At 48.3% G+C, this 11,443-nt stretch overlaps 1 protein-coding gene across 1 annotated transcript in view; it reads right to left on the reverse strand.

Moving 5' to 3' along the window:
* Positions 1-10,568: 10,568 nt before the first annotated feature.
* The window catches only part of NRN1 (neuritin 1), a 13,036-nt gene continuing 12,161 nt past the window's right edge, over positions 10,569-11,443 (reverse strand). The window contains exon 3 of the mRNA XM_077770056.1: positions 10,569-10,958. Within this exon, the coding sequence (XP_077626182.1) occupies positions 10,730-10,958 (229 nt within the window). The 3' untranslated portion in view covers positions 10,569-10,729. The remainder of the gene's footprint in view (positions 10,959-11,443) is intronic.

Here is an 11,443-nt window from a genome sequence, read left to right on the forward strand (position 1 = left end):
GCATTTTATTGGCCATCTAGTGCATCCTCAAACATTGGCTTGACAACAGTAATCATCTGTTATCTTTCCTGGTTTCTGTGCAGAAGGAATTTAGAGCAGCTTGACTGCATGGTCCTGGCTTTGTGTCTCTGTGAGGTTATAGTCAGATATCATCTGAGGTTCTAACTATGGTTAGAGAATCTACCTTTCAAGGCGGCTTGCTCACATGGCTGGGAGGTCAGCGTGGCTACTGGCAGATGGATGCAGTTCCTTTCTGTGTGAATTTCTCCACAAGGATGTTAAAGCATCCTATGGCTGGGAAACTGGCTCCCCACCAAAAAAAGTAATCTAAGAAACTAAAGAGGAAGCTGCAATACCTTCTATGACCTAGCTTTGAAAGTACACATCATTACTTCATTTGCATTCTATTGGTCACACAGGGCCAACTCTGGTTTGTTGTGCAAAGTGACTTCACACAGGCCTTTAGACAGGAGTCAAGGATCACTGGAGGCCATCTTGGAGCCTGGCTACCACATGCATAGTCTTTGTGTATATGTGAGGTGCTAAGTGTATAATCCAAGTGAAGATGAGGCATGGAAAGTTCTCTTCTTCAAACAGGAGAGCATAAAAGTGGTCAATTTCAAGAGTTCTTTATTTTTTAAAAGTTTACTTATTTTGAAAAAGAGGTGGGGGGGAGAGAGAGAGAGAGAGAGAGAGAGAGAGAGAATGCCTACACTGACAGTGCAGAGCCTGATGCAAGGCTCGAACTCACAAACCCTGAGATCATCACCTGAGCTGAAATCAAGTTGGATGCTTTAACCAACTAAGCCACCCAGGCACCCTCTTAGATAAGAGGGAATGAAGGTCTTCCAGATTTCCTGGTAGCCTATTAAAAAGACAACAAGCTAATGAAATGTTGAGTAAGTTGTTCTGAGAGACACAAAAAGGGTGTACCAAGGAGTTGCTTCTCTTCCACCCTCTTGTTGTAGCTGCCATTCATTAATTCCTTTTAACCCACAGTGCTATGGGCATGTCCATTCCTTTGCTTCTAACCACTGGAAGGCACAGTACGCCGTGGCTTGCATCCAACAATTTTATGCCTCCTCTCTCCTGGGGGTAAACACACAGGCCGCCAGGGAGGAGTTTTTGAGGGAGAAAAGGCAGCGTTAACATCAGCAATACTACTCCCTTTCCCCCCAAAATTAGAATGAACAATTACATATGTGTGAGGCAAGAGAGGCTGGAGATGTTCTTCATTCCATAAACATCTGTGTGGGCATAGTGCTAGGCATTGTGAGAGATGCAGAGATTAATGAGGCACACTTCCTGACCTGAAGGAAGTCATGCTTTTAAGACAAAACTGACCAATAGACAGCTAATTATAATACAAAATTAAGAACAACCAGGGGCAACTCAGTAATTCTGACTCGGGTATCAGAGAAGGACTCATGAAAGATGGAGCCTTAACAGAGACTTGAGGAAGGAGTAGGGTATTCCCAGGTGGAGGGAAGAGAGTAGAAAGAAGTAACAGTGTATTTCAGAGTGGAAGAGCTACGTGAGCAAAGATGTGGATTAGGGGAGAGAAAGTGACAGTAAAAGCGTGGCTGCAGTGTATGTGGGGCCTTGAGGACTGTGGATGGGGTCAGGGTGGGGAGTCTCGCAAGGCGAGGGGGACCAGGTCCTGGCGAGTCATCAGAGCCACGCAGGGAGCCTGAATCACTCAGCAATGATTCAGCAATGGGAAGGAATGGAAGCTTTTTGAAAAGGGAAATGACATTATCACACCCATGTAGGAAGGAGAGAATTAATACAAGAGACACAGAGACCAAAACAAATACTGCTGGCTGAAGAACTTAGGACTATTTAAATTTTCCCCTTTTTGGGTCATCACCTTTGGTTGCTAATTTTCCTACAGTGAGTGTGGATTATTGGTGCAAAATAAAATACATAAAATAATTTCTATATGGTAAAATAGAAATCATAAATTGGGAAAAGGGAGGAAGCCAATGAGGGTGAACGTCCGCAGTCGGTAGGAAAGAACTTGGGTCTCCAGGGGGTCCTGAGACCAGGGTTGGGGCAATAAGGGGAAAAGTGGCAGAGCAGGGAAGGAGAAAAGTTCATTCATGTGTCCTTTCAAACTTACTGAGTGTCTGTCCTGGCCTGGGCACTACTGCAAGAGCCTGATAGAGAAATGGGTCAGTGGGAGGTGAATGGACAGGGAAGAGGATTATCTTTCATGCTATAAGAGCCTCGAGTGTATTTGTAAGCGGAGGTGATGAAACGATGGAATGATGAAACACAAGATAGCAAAGACAATTTAGTAGATGAGAGACAGGATCCAAGAGCAAATCAGAGGGAATAAGTTCAAGGTCACAGGTGCAGTTGCAGTATGTGTGTGTGTATGTGTGTGTGTGTGTGTGTGTATCTTAGGAGAATATATGAAATAGTATGTAATTGTGAGTATCTATATAAGTGGGTATGTGTTCGTTCAGAAAGAGGAAAAATTATACTAAAAAATCCCATATACAAAGCAACTGAGGAAATGCAGTTTGTCTCCCCACCACCCTCATTCTGTTCAGAAGAAGAGAAAGTACTGCAAGATAAGGGGCAGAAGAATGATTACACAGGAAAATACACTGCCAAGAGGCTGCTCTGTAAAAGGTGGTAGGAGTGCAGGGTACGACACGACAGCTTTATGCACTAAGCAGATATAAAGACTCCGTGGCCCTTAGCTGGTGCAAGGACCCAGACTGGCACAGCTCCGAACTTGGTATTGATGGGTGTGCCTCCCACACATCCTGATGTTCTTTATCCCCTTCAAAGCTGCCTGTTTTGAAGACTTTGTGTTTGGCCAGAGTTCTATGAACCACTTTGCTTGGCCATGTTTCAGGCAAAAGCCTGAGGAGGTGACTGGAGAACATGAGATCCCAGAGACAGTTTTCACAGTGACTCCCCTGTGATCAACAGACCCCTCTGAGGAACCGGAAAGACAGAAGCCAGACCAGGTACAGGAATCTGCAGCAGCTCGTTCCTTCAGTCCAGCTAAAGCTAATTATCCCTGCTTGCCCTCTCCCGCTAGGCTAGTCTGCTTGCTCAGTCTTGCTTCCGCCTTAATCAGAAAGAGACTCTTCCAGTGGTGTCTTAATGTAAACAAAGCAATTTGTGGCTTGATTAACCCAGATGGACAAGTGTGTCCTTTTCTCCCTTCACTTCTTTATCATGCTTGGACTATTTTAAGGAGTTCTCTCCATGTGGAAGGCAGTGCTCGCCGGTGGTTGACCTGGCTTTGCTTTTTCCTGTGTTTCTATTACCCACCTCGTTTCCTGTAAAACCCATAGTGAGGGATTCATTCCAGGCAATCCAAGGGGATTGGATCCACTTCCTTCTGTGCTCTGTTCGGGTAATGTACAAAGTCAGAAATGCCACCACCATTAAAAATCTACTTAACACATAATTTGTCCAGGTGATAAGTAAGGTGTGCAGTTAATATTAGCTGCCGTGATTTATCAAGAGCATAACTACCTGGTGATACATCTCACAAATGTACCGCCAAACCATCTATCAATGTGACGATGAACTTTTCATATCTGAGGAGGCCTGTGACTGATACAGAACCAAGGAACTTGCCTGCATGTCTATTAAATTGCTGGAGGTCAAGGAAGCAAGTAAGAGGCTCTAGCAGGTAAAAGGTGGCACAAAATGGGGGAGAAAATAATGAAAACGGTTTTATGCCAATGCATTGTAAAACATCAACATAATTTTTTTGTTGTTTGTCCTTTCAAATTCATTCCCTAATGTCTTCTTTCTCTCATATATTTTTGCCCTAGGCTGAATTGAAGCTGCCATCCTTTCCCCAGCCCACTTCCTCTGAAAAACCTCATTCGGACAAAGAGGGTTCTGTGAGCCGATCCCAGCAAACATACATAGTAAACACTCAGGCTCTCTGGATATATGTAAATGTATCACCTAATGGGTACGATGCAAATTAGGATTTGGATTATTTCTCTATTCACAACTGTAACAAATTACCACACACTTGGTGACTTCAACAATGCATATTTATTTTCTTACAGTTAGTTCTACAGGTCAGAAGTCTGACACAAGTTTCACTGGGCTGCAGTCACTGGGCTGCATTCCTTTCTGGAGACTAGGGAAGAATCCTTTCCTTGCCTTTTCTAGCTCCTAAAGACTGCCAGAATTCCTTGGCTTTGGGGCCCTTTCTTTCATCAAAGCCAACGATGGTGAGTCCAGTCCTCCCAGCATCCACTTACTCTGATCTCTTCTGCTTCCCCTTTCCACTTTTAAGGACCCCTGTGATTACACTGGGTCCCCAGGGAGATCCAGGATAATATCCTTGATTGTTTTATTAAAATCAGCCCATTAGCCACCTCTTTCCACCTGCAGCCTTACTTCCCCTTTGCCATGTAAATAGCACGTGCAGTTTCCCAGGATTAGGGCAAAGCATCTTCAGGAGGAGATTATTCTATTACAGGACTTAAGTTTTGTGGTTGTTATTTTGAAACTTGTGCTCTCTCTCTCTCTCTCGCTCTCTCTCTCTCTCTCTCGGCTCAAATTAGTAACAAATATGCAAAGTGAAGTCCTAAAATAGGTTTCCAAAACAGATTACTGCTCAAATTTTTTTCCAGCCTCTTATTACTTGTTGATTTGGGGCAAGTTACTAACCTCTTTTGTAAACCTGTTTCTTATCGGTAAAATAATACAGTCTCCTACAGAAATGAATGCAGAAATGGGATAATGTTTGCAAAGCTTTAGCATAATGCTTAGCCTGCACTATGCTTAATAAAAGTAAACTAATTTTTTTAAAGTTTGGCTGGGATGCGGGCAGAGAAGGGACGGCGTATAAGCAGGGTCTCTGCACACCGAATTTCCTTGATGGGTCAGTCCTCCTTCCAATGGCTCCAAGTTGGTCCCGGCTGTCGAAGCCTCTCATCTCACTGGGCAAGGAAAAGAAAAGTTCAGCTGTCATCTTTGCTGTCCTTGCTGAGGGCTGCAATTTTCTTTGCCTTTGCTGCCTTTTTCCATCACTCACCTTCCACTGCAGATGGGCCAGGTGGGTGAAGACTTAGTACTGACCCACAGAGGCAGTTTGGCCAGGAGAATAGCTCCTACTGTAAGTGGCAGGAGCTGTGGGGGAGTGGGAGGATCCAGGGCTGACCTGGAGCTGGAAGCACCTTTGCCCTCATCTCCCCAGGCCTGTGGGTTAGATTAGCAAGAGAGAGTCAGAATTTTCCAGGACTAATGACACCTGACTTTGCATGAAAGTTGCTACTTGCAAGGCCACATGGCTACCCAGGAGAGGAGGACTCAAAGTCTGGCTGCATTTCTGGCCAGAGTTCTGATGGTTATGAAGGCCCCAGAGGGGCCCAGGCAGCCCAATGTGTGTGCCCAGAAAGGCTGGCCTTCCTGAAAACCACTAGGTTACCTACTGTGTTGACAAAAACCAAAAATGTTTTAACATACAGTGTCGATAATGATGCAGGGAAATAAGCACTCTATACAGTTTGGGAAAATAATCTAATAGCATTTTTTTAAATGAAAAACATATGTATATTTTTAAAATAAAAAATAAATACACATACATATCTTTTTGTTCAGCAATCCAACTTTGACAGAATCTATTCTATTGAAGAAACAAAATACTAACACATAACATTGTTTGAACAAGAATACTTATTATAACGATACTTATAGGAAAACAAAAAACTGGGAAAACCTAAATGTCCATCAGTAGGTAAAGAATTAAACTGTAGTATGGCCATCTAAGAAATACTGCGTAACTATTTAAAAGCAGGAGATGTTTGTTTAATTATTGATTTAAAAGGATTTGGTACAAGAGAAATATATATCATAATTTTGCTCAAATGAAAAAAACAAGTCCACCCTCTGTATGGGTTCATGTCAATATGTTTTCAGATCATGGGGAAAAGTATGAAAGGATACACATCAGTCTGTTAACAGTGAAGGTGGCGTCATTTGTTTGGTTCTGTGTATCAATGTATTGCTTTGATGATTACAATAGACACTTTATGTTTTAATTTGGGGAGAGGAATTTAATATAAATATTAATTTATTAAAAATTAATATGATATAAAGAGGGAGAATAGGAAACTGCTGAGAAATCTCCAAGGTGAATCTGGTCAGTTTTGGAATAACCTAGGGATTCCACATTGGGGAATGAAAGCCCGAGCTGGAGGGGTGTGGCTGCAGGGTCTGGGGGCATAATCAACATGAAGCAGCTGACTTCACTTAAGGAGCTTCTCTAGAACATCCTATGAGAAGGCCAGTGGTGGGGTGGAGTGCTAAGTAGCCTGCAGAAAGAGGAGTTTAAGCTGCTAGACTATGAAGAAAAACTTCCCCAAAGTATTGCAGGCCATAATGAGGTTTTCTGCTAGAGGTTATTTTGAAGAATTCAGCAAGACTGATTGGATTAAGCTGGTTGAGAGGCGGGAAGAAACAAAAATAATAGCTAGTAAGAGGCATGTAGCAGAAAACACTTTGTCCGTGTTATTTCATTTTATACAAAATGCAACCCAATGAGGTAGGTAGAATTATGTCCATTTTTACAGAGGAGGAAACAGGGTGATCGAGGGGTTAAGTAACCCACCTATGGTCATGCAGCTGGTAAACAGGTCTTTTGGCTCCTTAGTCCTCACTCTAAAGGCCATGCCATTCCAGGGTGAGAATCTGGACGGGAATGTTAATCTCCTCTTCACCCCATGAGGTGCAAGTGGGGAGACTGCCAGAGCCCAGGCTGGGCAGGGCTGGGCTGGGTTTCATTATTCTAGCACTGGGGATTTCAGCTGAGATTGCCGGGGCCCCAACATCAAGGAAAGGTGCCTGGGAGACGCTATTCTCCTTGAGGGAGAGGCGACAGCATATAGCATTACGAAGTTCCCTGATGCCTCGCCTGCAGTGACTTGAGGGGGCAAGACTTTCCAGGAGATGAACCCTGGGTCTTGCTGCAGCCACACAGCTGGCACCCTCACTGTCCCCCACCCCCCGCCACTTTATTTTCACAGTAGGAACAAGGGACTAGGGAAGCAATGCTTTGGAGCAGAGGGAACATTTTCTCCGGTCCCATGGGACCAGGCAGCAGCCTGTTGGCGAGAGCGGAGACCTCCAGGACCACCCTCCCCCAGCCTGGAGCTGCCAAGGGTGCAGAGCCTTACGTGTGCAGGGGAGTGGGAGAGGGAGAGAATGGTTGGAGACTTTCCCAGAAGCAGCTCTGACAAGATCTGAAGGAGTTTAAGGAAGGGGAAAAGGAGATAGGCTTCACCGGTCTGCGTCTCTGAGAGTCCTGAATGAAAACGAGTCCCAATTTCTTCTCTATCCTCCACCCCTCCTCTGAAAGTCTACCACCTCCAGCTTGAAGTTTCTTCATCATCTCCTTCCGTGTTTAAGATGATCGCCTCTGTCTCCCCTCCGCTGACTCTATTTCTGCATGTTTTCCCATTTTTCTCCGCGTCCCCATTTTTCAGGTCCTTGTTCCCTCGAATTCCCCCTCCTAAGGGCTCTGGAGCTGAACTGCTGTGTCTCGAATCTACTTGGGCAGGCAGTGCAGAAGAGGGAGCTTCTGCAAGCCCAACGAGTTCTCAAAGGCTCAAGAGCCGGCGCCGGTGGGCCACGTGGTAGTGGGCTGCGCAGGAGCTGGAGATGCTGCTGGCTGAGGTGGAGGTTGGTCTGACGATCTCCTTGGTGCCCGAAACCAAGCCTGTCCACCGGCCCCATCTGGGCAAGGAGTGCGCGCGCCCTGGCTAGGATCTCCCGGAGTTGGAAACCGGACTTACTGCGTTGCTGCTTAAAAACAACATCAACTAACATACGGAGATGTCATCATGATTAAACAGCAAATTATAGTCGAAGACGGCACGATAATAATCTAAACAATCACTACAACCAGAAGAAATGTTCTCTAATGAGCCAGATGCAGCAGCCTGGGCTTCCGAAACTGGCGTCGGTGCGTTCCTGGGGCCCCCTCCACGCGCACGTGCTCGCGGTGCCCAGCCCCGGACAGGGCGGAGGAGCCTCCGACATGGCACCACGCTTTCTCGAGGCACCTCCGGGACAATCAGGGGCAGGGCGGAGTCGGGGCGAGGAAGGATGTGGCGGTGGGGGAGGGGGACTCTCTCAAGGGAGGCAGTTGGAGCCGCAGGAGAACCGCGTTCTTCGGAAAGAATCTCGTAGGAAGAGCGAGCGAGTCGCGTTCCCAATGCTCCCCGCCCCGTCGCCTCTGTCCCCTCCCTCGGCGTCGCCTCCTCCCAGTTCTCGGCGGAGACAGCAGTCTAGGTGGGGCACCCTCGCTGCTAGGGGAGGGGCATCCTCCATGTGTCGCGGGAGTCCCCCTCCCGGCAGAGACTGGGGAGCACGGTGTGTGCGTTTCCCTTTGGCTAGCAAGGGGCCCAGCTGTGTGCACCAGTTCGCCCCCAGTTTTCCCTGGGAAAGGTACCGATAGGAGGCGGCGAGCTCTCCAGGCCAGAAACAACAGAAGACCCTCCCTCTATCTCGAGTTCTCCTCCCCCTCATTAAATAGATTCGTATTTAAAATAGGCTGAGACATTTTAATTTGAATTCCAGGGTTTGAGCTCGGGTTAGCATCATCCTACTTACACTTGGACCGAAAATAACCACTGAAACGAAATGATCAAAACCAAACGCTATTTTCCAAAACAACCACCGTTCCCTGTGGGTGACCACTCTGCGCGGGCAGCGAGGATCTCCTTTGCTTTTGGACGAGAACGGGGGATCCACGGAGGAGGGGCTGCTTAGCGGGTGGCGGGTGAAACTACTCCCAGGAGCGCGCGCGCGCGCGTGAACTGGCCGCGGTAATATATGCTGCCATTAAGAATCCGGGCAGCTTTCAGCGCTCGGGGCGCCGGGACGCATGTGTTGCCGGAATTCAGTCCGTGGGGGGAATGCAGATTGGGCTGCGACCTACTGGGTTTGATTTATGAACTGTTACTCTAGCGATTGTTTACACATTGCATTTCGGAGCCCCCGCGCACCCTCCGGGCGGCGGCCCGCTCGCTAGGCTGGCGCGGGAACCCGCAGCCTCCAAGGCCTCCCTCCACCTGCCCGCTCCCACCCGCCCCCCGCAGCTCACTCCCACCCTCACCTTCTCTTAGAAATCAGATTTCGATTTCCTTGAACCCAGAGACGAACATTGGGGTCTCCCTCCCCCCAGTCTGCTCCAGCTTCTGCGGCCTTGGACCCCGGTCTCCTCTGCGCGTGTTTACTCTGGAATGTTTACTTCTCCGTAAGGCCATGCGGGGCCTATAAATAGGAAAGGTGGAAGCAGCTCTACTGCCGATCAATAGGGCCCCGTCTCCTCGCCATTTCAGCTGAGCTGTCTTATTAATTATGAAAGGATTCACCTGCTCCCTGCCAGGGACCACAGCCTCCCGGCCCCTTTGCTGGAGCCCTTAATGGCGGTTCCTTCGCAAGCTGCCTCCGGCCACCGCAGAGGAAAAGGCGAATCGTGGTCAGGGCTCGGCCTGCCCGGACGGTGGTTAGGGCTCGACCCGCCTGGGGCGGGGTCGGCCTGTGTTGTCTCGCGCAGGCCCAGTTCCCCCCAAACCTCACCTAGAAAAGATCTCTTGCGTTTTTCCTTATCAAAAATAAAACGTTCTCTTCTTTAAGTAAACGGAATTTCGGAAAAGTGACAAAATGACTTCGTTGAGGCGGGTCTACTTGAAGGCAGTTAGGTTATCAACTGGCTTGTGAACAGGTGCATTTATCATCTGGCATCCCGTGTCCCTACAGGGAACCCCGAGAACTAGACCAAGAAAGCAGGGGTGGGGCAGGAAACANCAAATCTTTTTTTTTTTTGCTGAATTTAATTTATAATAAACTTTTTAAATTACATCTCTCTCTTTGTTTTAAAATCAAGGCTCTTTTATGTCAAAATCTTTTTTAACTATATTTTAGATTAACATTTAACATCCCCCCCCCCTTGTGATCTATACCGTTGGATATTCAGGTATTACTGTATGTGTAACAGCTAAAACAAGAGGGAAAATAAAGGCAGTGGACTTGGAAAGATGCATGGACAACAGCAGGTAAAGCTTAACCTCTCAGTGACTTTAGCAACGATTCTTCTGGCAGCCGTTACCTATACACCCGAGATTTCCTCAATCCTTTCCCTCTCTCCCTCCTATCCTTAAAACACGAAGTCAACGATCTGTCCTTTCACTTTCCTCGAGGAGAAATGTGCAGTGGAAATGATCAAAACAAGATACTGTGGAAGAAAGACGTGAGCGTGAGTTATTCACCATATGCCTTCCTCGTGGACATCTCTCTTGAATTCATTCCCCTGGCCTTCTCCTCTCCTCTCTTTCCTAGTAGGAGGAGCCCATCATTTGTCATGTATTAACATGATTAATATAGTAGGTGGCCCAGGGCCGTTCCTGAGATTCTTGTGCCAAAAAATAAAAATTAAAAAAAAAAATGGGGTGGGTTGGCCGTTTTCCTTATTTTTTTGGGTGAAGACGGACTAAAGCTGAGGTCCGATTTTGGCTGTGCTTGCTTGCTCACTGATTGGTAACATTTGGCAAATAAAACACAAGAAATCGAACGAAATCAAAAGGAGAATCGGGATTTCCCACAATCCTATATGAGTGTTTTCAGCATCACAGAGAATCACAAAGTCCCCAAAGAACGAATGGATCTTCCTCTCGATGTCCGGGAGCATGGAGTGAGTGTGGGTGGGCGCGCGGGGGGAGGCGGCCCGCGCTCAGAAGGAAAGCCAAGTCGCTAAAGCTGCCGAGAGAGAGACCAGGAGCACGGGCAGCGCCGGGAGTGGGGACCCCGCCGCCCCGTTGCCGCTGCCGCAGAGTTCGAATAAGCTGCCTTGGATGTTGAGGTTTTTGGATTCTTTTCTCAGTTTATCCCACATATCTTTCGCCCCTTCTTGGCAATCCGTAAGGGCTGTGACCGTGCAGCTGTGGAAATCCTCCCAGTACCTGGCGAGGAACAGAACAAGACGGAAGAGGCAGGTTGACTTTGGGTTGGGGGGGACCCGGGCCTGCGCCCCTGCGCCACGCGCGTCGCGGCCTCGCCACCGCCCCTCCCCCACCTCCTCTCCACCGCCCCGGCGCCCGAGTTGCGCGAGGGGGGCCCTCGCCGGACCTCGGCCCGCCCAGGAAGCCGCCGTCCGGGGACGGAGGCCGCCCCCTTCGGCGTCTGGTTTCCCGCTCCCGCTCCCCGGCGGGGGGACCCGGGAGCCGGCGAGCACCGGCTGCGCCGCGCTGGCACCTCGGCCTGCGCAAACAGATTGCTCGTCCTCCTCGGGGAAAGCTAGGAAAACAGTGCTAAGCCGTGCAAGCTGCCGCCCATTAATGCCTCTTAGCTCGCAAGATGGGTTACTTGCTCTGAGCGCAGCCCTCCCCTCTTGGCTTCTCACTCTCTCCTCCCCCTCGTCCCTGCTGGCTCCCCCCCCCCCCCCCCC

This window comes from Crocuta crocuta, unplaced genomic scaffold (assembly GCF_008692635.1).
Source record: "Crocuta crocuta isolate KB4526 unplaced genomic scaffold, BGI_CrCroc_1.0 scaffold24, whole genome shotgun sequence".
NCBI classification, from domain to species: Eukaryota; Metazoa; Chordata; class Mammalia; order Carnivora; family Hyaenidae; genus Crocuta; species Crocuta crocuta.